General features: G+C 44.6%; 1 protein-coding gene across 10 annotated transcripts in view; it reads right to left on the bottom strand.

Annotated features, from left to right (window-relative positions):
* Positions 1-20,536, bottom strand: part of LOC112225960 (voltage-dependent L-type calcium channel subunit beta-1-like) — a 35,754-nt gene extending 15,218 nt beyond the window's left edge. For 3 of the 10 annotated variants that reach the window (XM_042307135.1, XM_042307134.1, XM_042307132.1), the window contains exons 1-3: positions 20,283-20,536; positions 16,789-16,875; positions 68-187 (exon numbers count right to left, since the gene is read on the bottom strand). In XM_042307135.1, the coding sequence (XP_042163069.1) occupies positions 68-187; positions 16,789-16,875; positions 20,283-20,462 (387 nt within the window). In that variant the 5' untranslated portion in view covers positions 20,463-20,536. Of the gene's footprint in view, positions 1-67; positions 188-2,681; positions 2,820-10,632; positions 10,848-16,788; positions 16,876-20,106 lie in introns of those variants that run through there. The other 7 variants (XM_042307136.1, XM_042307140.1, XM_042307139.1 and 4 more) reach the window with 5 other exon arrangements.
* Positions 20,537-20,967: the final 431 nt, after the last annotated feature.

Raw genomic sequence — 20,967 nt, forward strand, 5'->3', positions numbered from 1 at the left:
ACGGCTGTATGGGGTACTGTATAACAGAAGGACATGGCCACAGGGAAGGGTCATGGTGACCTCTGACCTTAGCTTTCTCGAGGGTGGCCAAGGCCTGTAGGTCTGCCTCCTTCCTCAGTGCCTCTGGGTCCTCCTCCAGGGACACATCTGAGTCCGACGGCCGGCTGGTGTAGGAGTCGGCAGAGCCCTGCAACACACACACACACACACAGGGACAGAGTAAGGAAGTGAGAGTGAGTGAGTGTGTGTTTATGTGTGGGAGAGAGAAAGAAAGAGGACAGAGAGAGAGGAGGTATAGAGAGAAGGAAAGAAGGAGAATGTGGGAGATGGTGGCATGGTCATTTTTTCTAGCGTGCTGTATGTTTGTTCAAGCGTGTGTGTGTATGTTTGTTCGAGCAGGGGTGTGTGTGAGTGTGTGTGTGTGTGTGTGTGTACACAAGCGTATTCTATGGCATGACCACACATCCTTGAATAAAAACCCCTGTGCCTGTAAAGGCAATAAAGACAGCAATAGTACTACTGGAACCACACACACACACACCTCCCCATAACAACACCAACGACAGACAGGGGGGAGAGAAATTAGTGGAATGTAGAGGTGTGTGTGGAATAACACAATCAAGGCCTTGTGCCCAACGTGATCATCTGGGATCTCTCTCCCTTTCTGCTTTATGTCTCCTTCACTCTGTGCCTCTAAGTCTCTTCTCTCAATATATTATTTTCCACTGCCTGTCTTTTCACATCTCCCTATGCGTTGCTCCATCTCTGTTTAGACCATAATATGTACTGTAGTGTGTTCTGTCCATCTCTGTTTACACCATAATATGTACTGTAGTGTGTTCTGTCCATCTCTGTTTAGACCATAATATGTACTGTAGTGTGTTCTGTCCATCTCTGTTTAGACCATAGTATGTACTGTAGTGTGTTCTGTCCATCTCTGTTTAGACCATAATATGTACTGTAGTGTGTTCTGTCCATCTCTGTTTAGACCATAATATGTACAGTAGTGTGTTCTGTCCATCTCTGTTTAGATCATAATATGTACTGTAGTGTGTTCTGTCCATCTCTGTTTAGACCATAATATGTACTGTAGTGTGTTCCTTCCATCTCTGTTTAGACCATAGTATGTACTGTAGTGTGTTCTATACTACTGACTGGTGCCTACCTCATTCTGAATGGCTCGAGGGCAAATATCCCAATCACCTATAATTGTCATCAGGTCCACCTCTCTGTGGTATTTCTTTTGTTTCACCCTTTATTTATATCCTGGAGGCACAAAGGGAACCTGCCTGACTGGCTGCCTGCACTCAAGCCTACTCCTCAAATACACACACATTACTGTCTGGCACAGAACACTTGGCTGGTGTAATATGGGTGTGAAGTGGATGCATCAAAACACATATGTAAACCTGAATCACATCTGATCAGGCGCTTTGATGTGTTTAACACCCAGTGCCAACAGAGTGTGGGCGTGTCAGAGAGAGAGAGGGGGAGATAGAGAGAGATAGAAAAGAGAGATAAAACGGCCTAAGGCCCGGATTTAATATTAGCACTGATATATCACTCATGAAGTGGCTATGGTTTTGTCCACTTCCACCACCATTGATCAATGGTAACCTGAGCCTCTCTGGCTGACCCTAATCCACCCATACACACAATAAAAACCCTGGCCTGGCCTCCTCTCCTGGGGGGCTCTGCTCAGAGCGGAGCGTTCCCTGCCTGGCATCCTGTACACCACAGCCCAGCACTGGTAGTACAGCCTGGCTCACTTGTAAAGGGTTTGAGTGTTCTCTTTATGTAACTATCCCACTTGTTCGGTTTTTCCAGGTGTCAGACTCTCTCTCGCTTGCTTGCCGCATACACCCGTGGGAGGTGCAGACAAGAATGTGGACAGCTGAATGTGCGAGGCAGAATGAGTGAGTCATTAGGTGTGGGGTTTTAAAATAGAGGTGAGAATGTGGTGAGAATTGACATCCACCATATGTAATGACTTGAAATAATTCCCCGGTGAGAAAATGGGGAGTTCAAACACGTAGGTATTTGGTAATTAGCACATAAGTATGTGCTTAGGCAAAAGTGCTTTAAAAAAAATGGTGCGATCTCGAAATCAGAAAACTTCCCAACTCCCTATTGGTCTCTCGGTCTCTGCCTGTTATAACAGCAACTGCAGGCACTGTCGTTACGTATAGAGCCGTGTGAAAGAGAAGAAGAAATGAAAAGAAGGGTTGAGTCCCAGAATGCCCCAGAAGGTAGCACGGGTCAGGGGTCGGAGGTGAAGGTTCAGCGGCTTCAGCCCCCATCTCTACTCCAGAGCAAATAGGGGCCAGACAGAACTTGAAGGACTAAATATACACAAGGGCAACCTGTCACAGACAGACAGAAATACTGTATGTGAGTGAGAGCTAGGCACTTTGATATTTATTGTACCACTTTATATGGTTTGAATTAATAACAAACAGAAAGTTGATACTTGTGCAGCCACCTTTCCCATCAAATTCAATCGGTGGCTTAGCAATGCCACGCCCGGTAACAAAGGCAACAGGTAGCCACTTCCAGAGGAGCCACCCCTGACCATCCCTAGTTCCTGTTTCATTAACACAACACACCCACCCTTGCCCGGCTCCCCGACACAGACAGACATGCAGTGTTTAATAATGATGATAATAGCCGTTGCCACTTACCGGCTCTGAGTCATCCTCTAACCCATACAGGTGCATCCCAACATGGAGAGCTGATTATTACAGAAAGGTTAATTAAGATAGATGGGAAACCAAGAGGACTGTGTCTGTCTAAGAGAGAGAATAAAGAGGAGAGAATAGCTTACTGCCTCGTCAGAATAACTCTCACAGAACAGCAACTCCCTGACTGCTGCAACAGGTCCGTGATGCAGTGAAGCGAGAGGGAGCAAGAGGGATGTGTGTGTGTGTGTGTGTGTGTGTTAGTGTGTGTGTGTGTGTGTGTGTCACGTTCTGACCATCGTTCATATGTGTTTTCCTTGTTTTAGTGTTGGTCAGGACGTGAGCTGGGTGGGCATTCTATGTTGTGTGTCTGGTTTGTCTATTTCTATGTTTGGCCTGATATGGTTCTCAATCAGAGGCAGGTGTTAGTCAATGTCTCTGATTGGGAACCATATTTAGGTAGCCTGTTTTGTGTTGGGTTTTGTGGGTGATTGTCCTTAGTGTCCTTGTTCCTGTCTATGTGTTAGGTTACACAAGTATAGGCTGTTTCGGTTTTCGTTACGTTTATTGTTTTTGTAGTGTTTGTATTTAGATTCGTGTTTACGTTTGTTTATTAAATTATGGATCGCAATCTACACGCTGCATTTTGGTCCGACTCTCCTTCACACCTAGAAAACCGTTACAGTGTGTCTGTCTGTATGTGTGTGTTAGTGTGTGTGCACTCAACCTGGTCACACCACATGACAAACCCGCAGAATAGAAAAAAGACAAAGACGGGAGTGAAATCCATGGAGAGAAAAAGAGACACAATTAGGGACTTAATCAATCCTTTACTAAACAAATACAGTCTGGTGGGGAGGGGAGTGTGAGGCAGGAACCAGGGTGATGTACCGATCAACAGGCAGTAGGGATGCCTCTAATTACTCTTACCCTCCCCCTTATTCTTTCTCTCCTACAGCCCTCTCTCTCCTAAAGCCTCTCTTTTCCTCTCTCTCTCCCATCGCCTCTCTACATACTCCTTTAATGCATACTGTCCTTCCCTCTCTTCCACTCCCTCCCTCTGTCAATGGATTCTGTCACTCATTTAGTTGTTTGCTTCACTTCACAGCTCCTGTTCAAAATAGCTAAAGACCACCTGATCCCATAGCTGATCTCCCATTGGCCAGGCCAGAGATCCCAGTAGTGTCACAGTAACCAGCCCAGCTGCTTAGTTCAGAAAGAGAGAGAGAGAGAGATATAAACATGGTGAGGATGAGAGACACCATCAGAATAGCACCGCTCACTTTAGAAGTGGTGAAGGCAGGAGAAATGGCTAGATTAACATGCTCTCAGAAACATACTCAACAGGTGACTAATGGCTACAGCTGAGCTTATTTGATAAACATCCTGCTTCAAGACTTTGCCTGGAGAGCTGGGCTTATAGACAGACAGTTGAAGTCAGAAGTTTACATTCATTTTAGCAAAATACATTTAAACTCAGTTTTTCACCATTTCTGAAATTTAATCCCAGCACAAATTCCCTGTCTTAGGTCAGTTAGGATCACCACTTTACTTGAAGAAAGTGAAATGTCAGAATAATAGTAGAGAATGATTTATTGCAGCTTTTATTTCTTTCATCACATTCCCATTGGGTCAGAAGACCCATTTGCGACCAAGCTTTAACTTCCTGACTGATGTCTTGAGATGTTGCTTCAATATATCCACATCATTTTCTGTCCTCATGATGCCATTTATTTTGTGAAGTGCACCAGTCCCTCCTACAGCAAGGCACCCCCACAACATAATGCTGCCACCTCCGTTCTTCATGGTTGGGATGGTGTTCTTCGGCCTGTAAGCCTCCCCCTTTTTCCTCCAAACATAACGATGGTCATTATGGCCAAACAGTTCTATTTTTGTTTCATCAGACCAGAGGATATTTCTCCAAAAAGTACGATCTTTGTCCCCATGTGCAGTTGCAAACCGTAGTCTGGCTTTTTATGGCGGTAGCAGTGGCTTCTTCCTTGCTGAGCGGCCTTTCAGGTTATGTCGATATAGGACTCGTTTTACTGTGGATATAGATACTTTTGTACCTGTTTCCTCCAGCATCTTCACAAGGACCTCTGCTGTTGTTCTGGGATTGATTTGCACTTTTCGCACCAAAGTATGTTCATCTCTAGGAGACAGAACACGTCTCCTTCCTGAGCGGTATGACGGCTGTGTGGTCCCATGGTGTTTATACTTGTGTACTATTGTTTATACAGATGAACGTGGTACCTTCAGGCGTTTGGAAATTGCTCCCAAGGATGAACCAGACTTGTGGAGGTCTGCAAAAAAAAAAATTTGAGATCTGGGCTGATTTCTTTTGATTTTCCCATGATGTCAAGCAAAGAGGCACTGAGTTTTAAGGTAGGCCTTGGAATACATCCACAGGTACACCTCCAATTGACTCAAATTATGTAAATTAGCCGCAGAAGCTTCTAAAGCCATGGCATAATTTTCTGGAATTTTCCAAGCTGTTTAAAGGCCCAGTCAACTTAGTGTATGTAAACTTCTGACCCACTGGAATTGTGATACAGTGAATTATACGTGAAATAATCTGTCTGTAAACAATTGTTGGAAAAATTACTTGTGTCATGCACGAAGTAGATGTCCTAACCGACTTGCCAAAAGTATAGTTTGTTAACAAGATATTTGTAGAGTGGTTGAAAAACGAGTTTTAATGACTCCAACCGAACTTCCGACTTCAACTGTATATAACAATGACATGGGTCCCACCCAAATCAATGAGACAGAATGTTTCATAATACGCACATCTCTGTTAATATCACTCCATACTTGTGTAGAAAAGATTTAGAAGAATTTAACAAGTTTCTTATATGTTCTCCCTGGAACTTGTCAGTAATACACGTGGTAGCAAATACACTGACAGAATTCATAGAAGATTTTAGTAGTATCTGACTTGTATGGGTGAGTAACATTTAGACACAACAGAAATGTTGCAAGTATTATCTAGAAAAGAGACATGTAAGCTAAGCCTTCTAAGGTTAGCAAAGCATGTGATGTCAAAGCATGTGATGTCAAAGCATGTGATTGTCTGATGTCATTCAGCGAGTTGTCATGGCAGACTTGGCTTCTTATTGAAGAAAGGAGGAAAGAGATACCTAGTCAGTTGCATAACTGAATGTATTCAACCAATATGCGTCTTCCGAATTTAACCCAACCGCTCTGAATCAAAGGGGAGGGAGGGGGGGAGGATGAGGAGGAGAAAAGGAGGATGAGAATATGGGTAATCACTTCAAAGCTGAGACATGCCAGATTTCACAAACCAGATTTCCTTGGCAAATATTCCCCTATATCTCTCCTTATCCATGAAAAACATTTTACAGTAATAAATGCTTTCAGTTGAACCCCAGTAAGGTTACTCTACCCCAAAATCCAAAAGGTGCAGCAAATACATTAATTGATCAGATAACAATGGAACAACGATAAATAATCAAGTTGCACTGCTGTCAGGTTGGAATTATGTAACTGTAAGTCCTCTGGAGTTTGGTCCAGTAGAGTTAGTAGGCAGAGCTCGTAGGCAGAGTTAGTAGGTAGAGTTAGTAGGTAGAGTTAGTAGGCAGAGCTCGTAGGTAGAGTAAGTTAGTAGGTAGAGTTAGTAGGTAGAGTTAGTAGGTAGAGTTAGTAGGCAGAGCTCGTAGGTAGAGTTAGTAGGTAGAGTTAGTAGGTAGAGTTAGTAGGCAGAGTTAGTAGACAGAGTTAGTAGACAGAGTTAGTAAGCAGAGCTCGTAGATAGAGTAAGTAGGTAGAGTTAGTAGGCAGAGCTCGTAGGTAGAGTAAGTAGGTAGTTAGTAGGTAGAGTTAGTAGGCAGAGCTCGTAGGTAGAGTTAGTAGGTAGAGTTAGTAGGCAGAGCTCGTAGGTAGAGTTAGTAGGTAGAGTTAGTAGGCAGAGTTAGTAGACAGAGTTAGTAGGCAGAGCTCGTAGATAGAGTAAGTAGGTAGAGTTAGTAGGCAGAGCTCGTATGTAGAGTTAGTAGGCAGAGCTCGTAGGTAGAGTTAGTAGGCAGAGCTCGTAGGTAGAGTTAGTAAGCAGAGTTAGTAGGCAGAGCTAGTAGGCAGAGTTAGTAGGTAGAGTTAGTAGACAGAGCTAGTAGACAGAGTTAGTAGGCAGAGCTAGTAGGCAGAGTTAGTAGACAGAGCTAGTAGACAGAGTTAGTAGGCAGAGGTCGTAGGTAGAGTAAGTAGGTAGAGTTAGTAGGTAGAGTTAGTAGACAGAGCAAGTAGACAGAGTTAGTAGGCAGAGCTCGTAGGTAGAGTTAGTGAGCAGAGCTAGTAGGCAGAGCTTAGTAGGCAGAGCTAGGGCAGAGTTAGTAGGCAGAGTTAGTAGGCAGAGTTAGTAGACAGAGCTAGTAGACAGAGTTAGTAGGCAGAGGTCGTAGGTAGAGTAAGTAGGTAGAGTTAGTAGGTAGAGTTAGTAGACAGAGCAAGTAGACAGAGTTAGTAGGCAGAGCTAGTAGGCAGAGTTAGTAGGCAGAGCTAGTAGGCAGAGTTAGTAGGCAGAGCTAGTAGGCAGAGTTAGTAGGCAGAGTTAGTAGGCAGAGCTAGTAGGCAGAGCTAGTAGGCAGAGCTAGTAGACAGAGTTAGTAGGCAGAGTTAGTAGGTAGAGTTAGTAGGTAGAGTTAGTAGGCAGAGCTAGTAGGCAGAGTTAGTAGACAGAGTTAGTAGGCAGAGCTAGTAGGCAGAGTTAGTAGGTAGAGTTAGTAGACAGAGCTAGTAGACAGAGTTAGTAGGCAGAGCTAGTAGGCAGAGCTAGTAGGCAGAGTTAGTAGACAGAGTTAGTAGACAGAGCTTGTAGGTAGAGCTAGTGGGCAGAGTTAGTGGGCAGAGTTAGTAGGCAGAGCTAGTAGAGCTAGTAGGCAGAGTTAGTAGGCAGAGCTAGTTGGTAGAGCTAATAGGCAAAGCTAGTAGACAGAGCTAGTAGACAGAGTTAGTAGGCAGAGTTAGTAGGCAGAGTTAGTAGGCAGAGCTAGTAGGCAGAGCTAGTAGACAGAGTTAGTGGTTAGAGCTAGTAGGCAGAGCTAGTCGGCAGAGTAAGTAGGCAGAGTTAGTAGGCAGAGCTAGTAGGCAGAGCTAGTAGGCAGAGCTAGTAGGCAGAGCTAGTAGACAGAGCTAGTAGGCAGAGTTTGTAGGCAGAGCTGGTGGGCAGAGCTAGTAGGCAGAGTTTGTAGGCAGAGCTAGTGGGCAGAGCTAGTAGGCAGAGCTAGTAGGTAGAGTTAGTAGGCAGAGCTAGTCGGCAGAGTTAGTGGGCAGAGCTGGGCAGAGCTAGTAGACAGAGCTAGTAGGCAGAGCTGGGCAGAGCTAGTAGGCAGAGAGGTGAGAGGCTGTAATGTTCACCAAGCAGCCCTGACTGCCTTTCTTCTCCTGCTCTCTTCCATCTGCAAAGTGGCTTCCTTCCACTGGGGTGAATTCACACCTGCTTAGCTCTGATATCGAACAAATTGGGGGAGAGAAGGGGGGAGTGAGGAAAGGGAGAGAGAGAGAAAGAGGGAGAAGAAAAAGGAAAGAGTGGGAGTGTGAAAGACAAGAGCGCTGAATAATGAGGGGAGAAAAGCGTTGCCTTGAGGGGATAAATGATGTTAATGATGTTGCCTCTTCTGATGAAATGAAGGCCTAACCAACTGTTCCAGTACATGATGGCACAACGGAGGAGGGAGAATGGTACAATACTGTTATGGAGATGTGTACATTGCGTCTACAGGCTACAGCTTAAGTTATAGATGCATGATATTTGCACGTCTGTAACTTTCTTTCTCCGTAATCAAGGTAGCATCCACATTAATGTAGAAGATTTTTCGAAACATATTCTATTCTTATTTACAATAAAAGTGACAATACTTCATTTACCATTCGTTTCTATCGGGCACAAAGTAATCTGAAACACAACCAAAACAATCAGGAAATGCATCTAACAAATTTGTAGAGTCACAAGCTTGATGTAATCATTTCATGCTTGGAACATGGGACCAAATACTTAAACTTGACTACTTTAATAGACATAAATTCATTTGTTCCAATACTTTTGGTCCCCTGAAAAGGGGGGACTATGTACAAAAAGTGCTGTAATATCTCAACGGTTCACCCGACGATATTGATGAAAATACAAGTCAAATTAAAGCCATCAGCACTTTAACCTCATTGTATCGTATCAAATCCCAAGTGCTGGAGTACAGAGACAAAACAACTGTCCCAATACTTTCGGAGCTCACTGTATCCTGTACGGGTGGATGAACAGTATAAGCATCTATCTAGTGTCCTCCTTTGTGACTGTCCGAGGAAGTATAACACATGCTGTGAAGTCATATGCCTTTTGCCTTGATGATGGTATAAAGATCTACGGATAAAAACAGACTACGATTCAAAGTGAGAAGGCGGTGTGTGTGGGACAGAGTGAAATAAGATCGAAAAGATAGCAAGAAAAGATACCGAAGTGAAATACAATAACGGTCCAAACCACTCGTATGATTGATTATGGCATTCTAATCCTGACAAGATCACACTCTCTCGCTACTCCCCTAGGCTGTATTTCTGCCTATCTCCTCCTGCCCTCCCTCCTGCCCTCCCTCTTGCCCTCTGTGTGATCAGAGCAAACAGTCTGCCCAGCTGTAATCACAGTCAGAGACAGGGCAAACACACTCAGACAGACAGCAGAGAGGGCGACGGACAGAATCCATGATCATGCCCAGGCTCAATCACTATTCTACAGGGCTTTCACATCCCACAACTGCAGCACTGGCATAAACAGTAGTCAGCGGTGAAACTGGAGACCAACAAGCAACACTCTTCCAGAGGATTAAAAAGCAACAGGTATTGAGAAGCAGGGAGCCAGGTTTGAAGCTAACAGTGGACTAAAGAGAGGAGCGCTAGACATGTCTCGCGGTGGCCAGTGGCGTGTCCCAATGTCTAAATGGCCATGTGCCTTGGCACACGATGCGTGCCCGTTGGCATGACAACGGGCCGGACGACGGACATCCGTGTCTTCGTGGCCTGCTATCTAAAAAAAGGCCCTGCAGTGCTGAGAGAGACAACAACAGAAAACGTGAGTCATGTACAGACTTCACCGGAAATACACAGAGGTGTGATTCAGCTCAAAGTGGGCACTAATTAAGTAATATCAACAATAACTTTTGAAAACGGATAAGCTAATGGCAGATAGACTTGCCTTGTACAACTAATTATACCGTTGAGACATACAGCATTTAAAAAGGTACTTTGAAACCAAAACAACAACTAAAACAATGACAATACGCATAGGGTGTGTAACATTAACATTAAAAAAGCAGTAAAACGTCAGAAAATATCCTCCTAGACGTCCACCTATCAAGAAATCAGCTACATAAATATAGCACTCTGTCTGAAATTTGTGGAGGTCAAAAACCATTACATTTACGTGTTAGGAAACACTGACGTTACGGACTATGTGATCGGCATCTCTGGGGATCCAGGTTGGGACCAGCCTGGATCCCCAGAGATGCCGATCACATGTTTCACAATAGAGGGGGCCTCATAAAATGGCTGTAGGGGCTAGGGTCTGGGACAGTGAGGCTGGCGGGTCCCTCAGCAGGCAGGCAGTCTACCAGGGGGACTGGAAGTCTAATTAAAACCCCAGCTCCTTTCCTGCAGCTGTGGCCCAGCCCAAAATGGAATCACACAACGCAGGCGAAAGAAGAGGATCAAAGAGAGCGAGAATGAGAGAGAATGAGAGACACCAGGAAATGGCGCATCCAAAACTTTTTTCTAAGTTAATGTGTCCTGTCCACCAACCTAAATTTCAATCCTCTCTGACACACTCGCCCACATAGTCTCACCGACACACTCCAACACACACACTCCTACAGTACGACAAGGCGCCCTTTCCGGACCGGGTGCCAAAACAGACTCACCAAAAGTGTAAAGCGTTTAGCTAGATCTGTCTTACCATGCCGGGCCTGCGATACCTGTCAGTCTGCTCCATACCGCGTTCGCCACACCACGGCAAACCAGAGGGGCAAAGCCACAGTCCACACCAACGACCAGCAGTGTGTGTGTGTGTGTGTGCGAGAGAGAGAGAGACCGTGCCGGCAAGTGTGTAAGTCCAAAAGTATGTGTGTGTGTGTGTGTGTCTCTGAAAGAGAGAGAGCCAGAGAGAGAGAGTACTGTATGTGTGAAAATAGGAGAGTGCTCTCCTAACACACACCCCCACCTCCAAGAACCTGAACCTTGTGTATGAGAAAGGGAGAGGGGAGTGAGAGAGCTGGGACTGGTGGGTGGGGGGTGGGGGTCAGGTTGCAGGACTTGTGCTACATTTGCAAACTTGGGGAATTATATTTAGCCCTGGCAGGACAGAAACAGGACCGTGAACGCAACGCAACGAGCCCCAGAAGGAGGCTTGGTATGCAGCCGTCAGTCATTCAATGCCCCAACTGACGTGGGAGAGAGGCTGGGGCAGGGGCAGGGGAAAAAACCCCAGAAAAAAAACGTTCCTCTATCCTGCTCTCTGTCTCTCTCTATACCCGGAATGGGGACATCAAACAAGGGGATGATATGGGGTTAGAGGGGAGGAAGTGACCAGATGGGGCGGGCGTGAGGAGGGAGGGGTGAACAGTGTATCAGCGGCAGCAACAAAGACTTCCAGTGCACAATAATATGACAGCACACTTGGAACCAGTCAGCACCCAGGAGGTGAGTGTCCCTTAAAGACAAGGGAAATAAAACGGACACTTTTCAAGGCCACACAGGCTTGTTCTAAAAATCTCTTTGATTAAGTTCAGGCAACAGTTGGCATTCCTGTTCCAGCATCACAAAGTGGATACAATACCTACTAGCTTTCAGTTCTAAAGTGTTGCACTTCAATGGATTATTCCAGCTTCGACTATCATGTCCCTTCATCTTTAGATCATACTTCCTTATGTAATGATCATACTTCCTTATGTGATGATCATACTTCCTTATGTAATGATCATACTTCCTTATGTGATGATCATACTTCCTTATGTGATGATCATACTTCCTTATGTAATGATCATACTTCCTTATGGAATGATCATACTTCCTTATGTGATGATCATACTTCCTTATGTGATGATCATACTTCCTTATGTGATGATCATACTTCCTTATGTAATGATCATACTTCCTTATGTAATGATCATACTTCCTTATGTGATGATCATACTTCCTTATGTGATGATCATACTTCCTTATGTAATGATCATACTTCCTTATGTGATGATCATACTTCCTTATGTGATGATCATACTTCCTTATGTGATGATCATACTTCCTTATGTGATGATCATACTTCCTTATGTAATGATCATACTTCCTTATGTAATGATCATACTTCCTTATGTGATGATCATACTTCCTTATGTAATGATCATACTTCCTTATGTGATGATCATACTTCCTTATGTGATGATCATACTTCCTTATGTGATGATCATACTTCCTTATGTGATGATCATACTTCCTTATGTGATGATCATACTTCCTTATGTGATGATCATGCTTCCTTATGTAATGATCATACTTCCTTATGTGATGATCATACTTCCTTATGTGATGATCATACTTCCTTATGTGATGATCATGCTTCCTTATGTAATGATCATACTTCCTTATGTGATGATCATGCTTCCTTATGTGATGATCATACTTCCTTATGTGATGATCATACTTCCTTATGTAATGATCATACTTCCTTATGTGATGATCATACTTCCTTATGTGATGATCATACTTCCTTATGTGATGATCATACTTCCTTATGTAATGATCATACTTCCTTATGTAATGATCATACTTCCTTATGTCATGATCATACTTCCTTATGTCATGATCATACTTCCTTATGTCGTAATCTTACTTCCTTATGTGGTGATCATACTCCCTTATGTAATGATCATACTTCTTCATCAATCCGAAAGCGGATACTTAGATCAATTCAAGTAGTCAGCAAATAAGTGTTAAAGCCAGCGTTCAAATGGCTCCAGCCTGCTAAACTAAGGGCCCGATTCAATCATATCTGCTTTAGTTGACATCCACATAGCTGATATTTTTACATGTCGGAGGTGGGGGTGTGTTAGAGCTGTCCAACCCACAAATGGCTCCTCGCATTATACTGTACCTAAAGCAGACATTGCCATTGGCTGCACGGAGTCGCAATAAGAGAAATCCCATGCAGGCTTGTTTACAAGTCCGAACACTGGAATGTGCGATGTAATCTACACCTCGATTAGGCTGATAGATATCCTCAATATTTTGTTTCATGATTTTACATTTGAGTGTCATTATTTCTATATGTCCTACATTATTCTTGTTTTCCTATATATCCTTGTTTTTCATTTCTAATGCGAGTGGAATGGATGTGGCTTCGTGACAACGATCACAAGAGCAGCTGCTCATCGATTTGACAGTTCCAACGCAGTTCCACCTCTGACACCGCCAAAACATCAGCAGTGGCGTAGGTCCAAGCAATTCAAATGCTAACGTTCAATTATACAAATATGTCCTGCAAATCTCCAAACTTTCTTTTGTTTTATAGCACTATTAAATGCTGCAGGGCTCACTTCTTTAGCATTTTGGCATGTTTTTCTAGATCTAGAACATAAAATAACGTTTATAAAGCTAACATTATCCCTTAGGTCCATCACAGAAAATACTTTAATTGATTAAGCATTATGATGCAGAACAGTGATTACGTTTTTTTTTCTCCGAATCTTAAGGGATTAGCCATCTGTGACATAGTTGACAAGTTGACTCAAGACAGACATATTTTTGCCTCTAAAAAGGAAAGTTCAATTCAAACATCTGTGAAATTATTCATTTGAAAATCGGCAAAAAAAAAAAAACATTCTATCAGATCTTTCAGCAATCTGACGGAGTTGACGTTAGACAAACATCTGACGGAGTTGATATTTTACGGAGTTGACCACAAATTGCATTTTTTTTCTTCATTCAAGTGGTATATACAGTCGCAATTCGTTTTCTTTTTCCTCAGTTGCTTTATGACTCTAAAAGCTAATAAAATGTAACATATTTGAACCAAAATTCATATTCCATTTGAATCTATAAGGATGATGGAGTTGACCGTTTATGGTTGTGACCACGGTGATTGTTTAAATCTATCAAAAGTAGAGACCATGCATTGCACTATATATGTAATGAGGACATGAATAAGTGGTCCTTATGGTATAGCTGATGCTGCTCATTCCTGATTAATTTAGGATTTTAAACAAATCTAACGCTGTTGACCAAATCTCCGGACTCATCTTTTTGGAATCACAGTCCCAACTTTCAAGAATCCCTGGGTGGGTGGGGTGGGGGGTTGGGCTCGGCCTGTATGCTACATCAGTGTACATCAGCTATGTGGGTGTTTTGCTATCGCTGGTTAACGCTTGATCTGATTGAATCTAGGTCTAAGCTAGGAGAGCAGGGGGTTGAAGGCGGGGTGGAGGGGAGGGGAACGCACAGCTCTGGTGTCTCTCTATTCCACCAGCAGAGGGCAACCTCTGACACTGTGACAGGTGCCTCGCCATGGCAGACCGCAAGGAGTGGTTGACTGACTGGTGATGAACAGGCAGCCAGCCAGGCCACAGCATGAGGAGCAGATTGCCAGAGACAGGCAACCAGGCAGCCAGGCAGGCTAGTATTCTCAGAGCCACTCCCAAGTGTCAGCCACTCAGACTACTGTTTGGTTCCCGCTCCTCAAAGAGAAGCAGCCGACTGCCAGGCTGCACTGACAGAAGGACTGATGACATTTTCTCTTCCAATGGAAAGGGAACATACACCCGAGCAGGATTTCTCTCCCACACAGCTGGGTGAAAAACAATGAGGAAAAATGACTAACTGCCACTCAGATGGAGGAAACTGTAACTATCGGTTTTATCAAATTCTCCTCACTCAAATGAGAAGAGGTGATTTCAGAGTGTATTATTAAAGATTGGATTCATCCTGTGAACATTGCGGTCGCAGAATTTCATTTATTTGTCCTGAGCTTGGAGCAGCCTTCTTTTACGTAACACAACCCCCCTCTGTTGTGAAACAGCCAATTGACCTGACCCTGGTGCCGTCAAAAATAATATTCTGTGATTCATCGTGACCTAATAGCGTTGGACTGACACAGTAGCTCTAAATGGAATGGCAAAAGAAGGAAACTGAACGCCGACGAAGGAGCCCCCAGGGATGCCAGAGTGATTATGGTCCTTCACTGACTGTGTTGTGTAGGGGGTTAGCTCATCTCATGTCTCTATGGTAGTACAGCTGGAGGCCATTGCCAGACAGTCCACTGTATTGATCACAAAAACCCATCTGAGTGTGTGTGTGTGTGTGTGTGTGTGTGTGTGTGTGTGTGTGTGTGTGTGTGTGTGTGTGTGTGTGTGTGTGTGTGTGTGTGTGTGTGTGTGTGTGTGTGTGTGTGTGTGTGAGAAAGGAGAGAGAAGAGAAATAGATGGATAGATAGAGAGAGAGAGAGAGAGAGATGTAGAATTGAATCCTCAAATCATCTTCAGTCAGCCCAGACATTGTACCAGCGATGAACAATTCCAAGGAGGGGGACAAGAGGTGCATCTGATATTCATCTTGTGTCTTTCACATCCATATTGCCTCTTCTTTCCCAGGTTACAATCACAGCTAGTAATGGTGCTCATTACTACATGCCTGCCACTCCCTGTGTATCTAAAGTACTCTATTCTTGTGTACACACACACACTAATCCATCTAACCATCCTCTCCTCCTCTCCATCCCACTGCGCCTGCACACAGAGGGGAGATTCAGTGTGCCGGTTGCTATGGAAACCAGGCAGTGTACGAGCTCCACCGCTGGCTGATTGTGTGACAGTGTGCGTGAGACTAAAGCTTAGAAAGAGGGGGGAAACATAGCTAGCTGCATTCATAGACGTAACATAGCCTGCCGTTATAGTAAATTATGACATCTAAATGCAGCATTTACCGCAAATTCAGGATGTATACAGGTTGGTATCCATTTGGGAAACACCCACTTTAACGGCCCCTCCTACCGTGCATGTCCGGCTCAGAGCAGACTTACAGAGAGTTAATGAGGAGATGTGCCAGTGAGTAGGGGAGGGAGGGGGAGGGTTGCCACCGAGGATGAAGTTAGCTAACCTTTAGAATCCACAGGAGGGCTACACTCCCTGTGTTCACTGCCAAGAGAGGGGAGTTTTTTTTTGTTTTTTAGAGTGACACCCATAGCGAGCAGGTTAATGTCATCAGACAGGGGCGAAACGTTTCCGGCTCAACTGAGAGAGGTCGAGGAGGAAAAGGGGACGCACGGTGGCATGACACAGGGCCCCTTTAATAAAATGTCATGTCTGCATGATGAGCTGTGATGGAGGTGACACACGTGTGTCACCTTAAACCCCTTCCCCTCTCTCCAGACCCCCGGAAAGGAAGTGCCTCTGTGTGGTACGTTGTGTTCATTTCCTCCATGGGAAAGCTGGAGAATAGCAGGCTTCCATGGGCTCACCCTGACACAGTGTTGATCAATGCACCACGGGGAACCGGGGAGGGCGTGCTGGGGAGGGTCTGAGCCCGACATGAGGACCCGGAACCAGGACATGACAATCAGGATTGTGGAGATCTATCTCCTGGAGTCCCTACGATACACTCTCTCACCCTCTGTCTGGTTCTTATCCAAGCTGCATCAGTCTGACCAGTCTATTGTTGATTCAGAGTGAAAAACGTTGAGTCCTGGGTAGGTGAGGGCATCCACTGGGGAGGACTGCAGAGGCATCAATTGTGATCATGGGAGCAACATAAATGTGGGGCGACAGAGATAGGTCAAGGGGGGAAAAAATAAACAAGACAGCTATTGCACAGAGAAGGAAAGGAAAGGGGGAGGAGTAAGAGAATAGCAACGTGTAATGTAAGTACAACTGCAGAGGGCTTTGACGGGCCGCGTGCGAGTGGCCATGCAAACGCGTTTGGGTTACTTACATGAGAAGGCGCTAACAGTGCTGCCGCATAGCGGGCTATTCTCACCTATGAATCTCTTCAACTTATCACTAGAGGAATCAGGCTGTACAATACAAGGTACAGTACAGGCACAGAATAAGGCAAAAAAAAAGGGTCTTACCTGCCGGACAAAGCTGTTGGAGGTGGTGTCAGAGGAGGTGCTTCCATCGGAGCGCTTGAAGCGGCTCTTCCGCTTGGAATACTTTCCCTAGAAGGAAGGAAGATGAGGAGACAAGAAACCAAGTATAGACATTAGGGCAAGCTTCGCAAAGCAAGTCTTAACAAAAAAAGTACACTTCAACAGAAGTTATGTTCACAAAACATATTTTCTGTTGAGAGAACATTACGAAGCCGCCCAGCGTTGTTCTCGCGCTAAATTCATCTCAAGACCACAGAATTAAATTGTTTATCATACGGGGACTCCGTGATCAGGAGAGCTTCAGGGACATAGAAGACGATGACCAGAACAGATGGAGCGCTGCCAGAGATGGGAGTTAAGAGGAGACAATGTGTCCTGATCCTCTCCCAGCACCAGTGTACTCCACCCTCTTAGCTCGGCTTCATGTTCAACCTCCGTTACTTGTCATTATTCATGTAGGTTGGGACCTTGTAATGTGATTGGCTGATCCCTGGAAAATTGCCTATCCGGCTTGGGCAGGGCCCTCCATTGCATTAGAGCCCACCCTGGTCACGTCACCATGGATACGCAGTGCCGGCTAATTGCATTTGTTGGCAATCAGGAAGACTGGTGGGCTCTTGTGTGTACAGATGCCTGAGCGGAGGCCACAAGAATAGTAAACAGGAACATACATACACACACACACATACTGTATGGTTGAATATGTGCAGTGTTCAAAAGTAGACACCCACATGGGGAATATTCCTGCATTCAAAAACATTATCAACCTCTCAGAGCCATGTTCTCGTTCATGTACAAAATCATGCTCACATTGAGCACAAACTGTACAGTTTGTCGCCACACACCTGCTCCCAGCAACCCAAGCCAACCACCTCCACCTTCACCCACACACTCACACGCAGGCAAGCATGCATACACGCACTCACAAACCTGTGCACACAGCTATGACCAACTTTAACAGACACCCACTTTACTAGAGTTCTAATCAGAATATTCCTCAGTGTGAGCTACGGACCAGCTGTTAGAGAGTTCGAGTCAAGCTCTAGGTCCGGTCCAGCTGTCGTCCAGCTCCCCCTCTCATCATCACTGAGCCGGGGCACCATAGTCCCCAGAGGTATGGCTCTGCCTGTGCTTTAAACAACCTTTGGGGAGAGTCTGGCTACAGTAAAGGCCAGGGAAATGCCATACTGGGAAAGTAGGGAGGGGAGGTTTCCTGTTGGTAAACAACCTTCAGGGCTAAGTGACTAATTAGAGGGGGGTGTGACGCGAGCGCTGCTCTGTTAGACAGGAACTGTAAACTGGGGAGGGATGGGAGGACCAGCCTGTGGTGTGTCGCCGTCTTCCAGCTTTAACAGAGCACAGTCGAATATTCTCCAAGCAATCGTACAGCAACAGCCGGTGCTGCACGCAGAAGAACAAACACAATCTATAATCTGAGTTATCGTTTACCAGGCTTGATTTGGATCAGTTCAGGATTCTCCGGCGCCTGCTCATATATTTCCATCTCTGTTTGGGTCGGTTGTTGCCATTCAGTGTTGCTGGGGGGGCCTTTCCTCCAGGATGTTACAAATGGCACCATTTTCTCTATATAGTGCACTGCTTTTGACCAGGACCCACAGGGCTTTTAGTCAACATAGGTACACTATGTAGGGAATACGGCACCATTTGGGACACATCCTCTAAGCGCGGTCCCCCGGTCGTCACTCCACCGTCGAGTTATAAATATGCCGGCGTAACCCGCCCGCAGGTATGTGTGAACTTTATATCTAATTGATCCAAGTGCCACGCACAAACCCTTCCCCGCCACAGGACACAAGGAGGGGGGGGGGGTCCATCTGTCTCTCAGCACAGCGCCAACACGCAAGGGATAGAAATCTGACTGCTAAAAGAAACAGTCAGAGAGAGTGATGGAGAGATAGGAAGAATGATGGGGAAGGGAGAGAGAGATGGAGAGAGAGAAAGAGTGGGAGAGTGAGGCGTGCAGGAAGCACACTTGGCATGGCGTGAGGTGTTTGGGTTGTAATACAGCCTGTGTTGTTTCTCTGTGTTGTTTTTCTGTGACGTCCTGGTTTCCGTGGAGAGACAATGATGGAGCTTAGCGTGGGCGGGTTTGTTCTGGTCATTCTCCTATTTACTTCTCTTCACTCAATTGTACGTCCAATCGTGCCCATGTAACCAGTGATATCATACACTGTAACCTCCTGGGTGCCATTTATAGCTACAGAAAAAGTTACATTCTGAACATTTAGAGTTCTAGAAGAACAACAGCCAATATGCTGTTTTTTTGGAGGGCAGAATAGGCGTGGCTATAAGGGAGGGCATTTTAACACATGATATGAATGTGTCTGCCAAGGGGAGTATGCCATTCATCCCCTATCATTTCAGAAAAAGTTTGTTAGCGATCCTCATCATTAATCCGCATCACTTTGATGCCATGACAGTTCCTGTCAGCAAAGAAAGAACAATGCAATAGGCTACCTATGAGTATAAACCCATTTAAACAGAATTTGGTGTCCTTACTCCTGCATGAAGGCAAAACGGATGAGAGAGAAAATTGTGTCCACTGTCCACACAGGCCATTAATACGTGGGCGTGGCTTGCATCCCTTGGGGACTTCATCCATCTAGTAACATGTGGCACATTGCGCTAATTGCAGAAAAGACATCAGAATTTGTTACTCAAACATCATTTAGCATTAGCCTGCAATAATAGGCAGGCAGCTTTGTGGAATGATTGCATTTTATTTACTACACAATGAAAGCGAACCATCAAATGGTCAAACCAAAAATTGTCATGTCATACAATACATAAATTGTAATAAGAAAAAATATATGAAAAAAAAATGTCATAGCCAATCATTCCTGTGGTTTTATTTGGAAGTGAAACAGAAGCAGCTGGTAACGAGAAACAGAAGAAGGACATCCATCCAAAGGGACACACAGCAGCCACAGTTAATTACCATATTAGTGGCCCTCTGTGACCAAACCAATGCTTTTACTATAATAGATGAAGAATACATGCATTACTTGGTTATTACCCTGGTTATTAGGCCTACTGATACAGTTCACATAACGTTTTGTTTTTTTTGCTCTGGGAATTATAGCCTACTCCACGAAATCTTTTCCGCAGCTGGTTTAAAATCGTTCACCTGCTTTCCTGCTTGTATCGTTCCTGCTATGACAAGTGAAACTGTGGACTGTCAAAATGTCTAAACAAAAGCTTCAGCAACAGGCGGACTGGCTCATCAAACCTACGATGAGATTTCACGGGTAGAATTAAGTTGTAGCCTATACTGCTTACCTGTGTGTGAGGATGTTGATCAAACATGTCCATTTGGATCTCCTGGGTTGAGGTCGAAGGCGTCCTGGACATACTACCTTTCTGTACCATTGATTTACTTTTTCAATTCTATTTTCTAATTCATATATTTATGATGATATCGCTATAGTCATTGTCAACGAAGAGAATTTACTTGCCGTTGTTTCCCAGAGGGTGCTTCCCAAGTGTAGTACAAAAGCAACAGCTGCGTCGTCCTCAGCCGCCGAGCTCACCACCCTCCGTTTATTCGCGCAGACAATTCGGACGGTGCGCTCCACTCGAGAATCCAGATGCGAACGGAAGAGGCCCACGCCCCATTGACCAGGCACCACCCTCATCACTGATCAATCAATGAGAGACCATCACGGAAGGGATGTCTTGTGGTTGGGTAATGGGTAAGGTAATTTAGGCTAGGTTGCAACCTGATCTAAACACAGATGATATCCACATTTTTAGATGCTCGCCTCTTTCCATGTGTCGCTGTAGGCACTTGTTGGCAAGTGGTACATCAACGAAATTGTATCTGTCTCATCGCTCATTTCATCTCCATACAGAGAAACATGAAAAGCATCAATATAGTCCTGATGATGATAATTATACTGTACATTTATTCCAATGGTATACAGATAAGGTAACTTTACATTCAAATCATGAGACATTAGAATCAATAGTAGATTCCATTTTAGTTTCCCCATATGTGCCCTTTCAGCACGTTAGTCTCCTGAGCACTACATTGTTATAATGGTCATAAATACAGTACCAGTCAAAAGTTTGGACACACCTACTCATTCCAGGGTTTTTCTTTATTTGTACTATTTTCTACAATGTAGAATAATAGTGAAG

The sequence above is a fragment of the Oncorhynchus tshawytscha genome, linkage group LG27 (assembly GCF_018296145.1).
Source record: "Oncorhynchus tshawytscha isolate Ot180627B linkage group LG27, Otsh_v2.0, whole genome shotgun sequence".
Classification (NCBI taxonomy): Eukaryota; Metazoa; Chordata; class Actinopteri; order Salmoniformes; family Salmonidae; genus Oncorhynchus; species Oncorhynchus tshawytscha.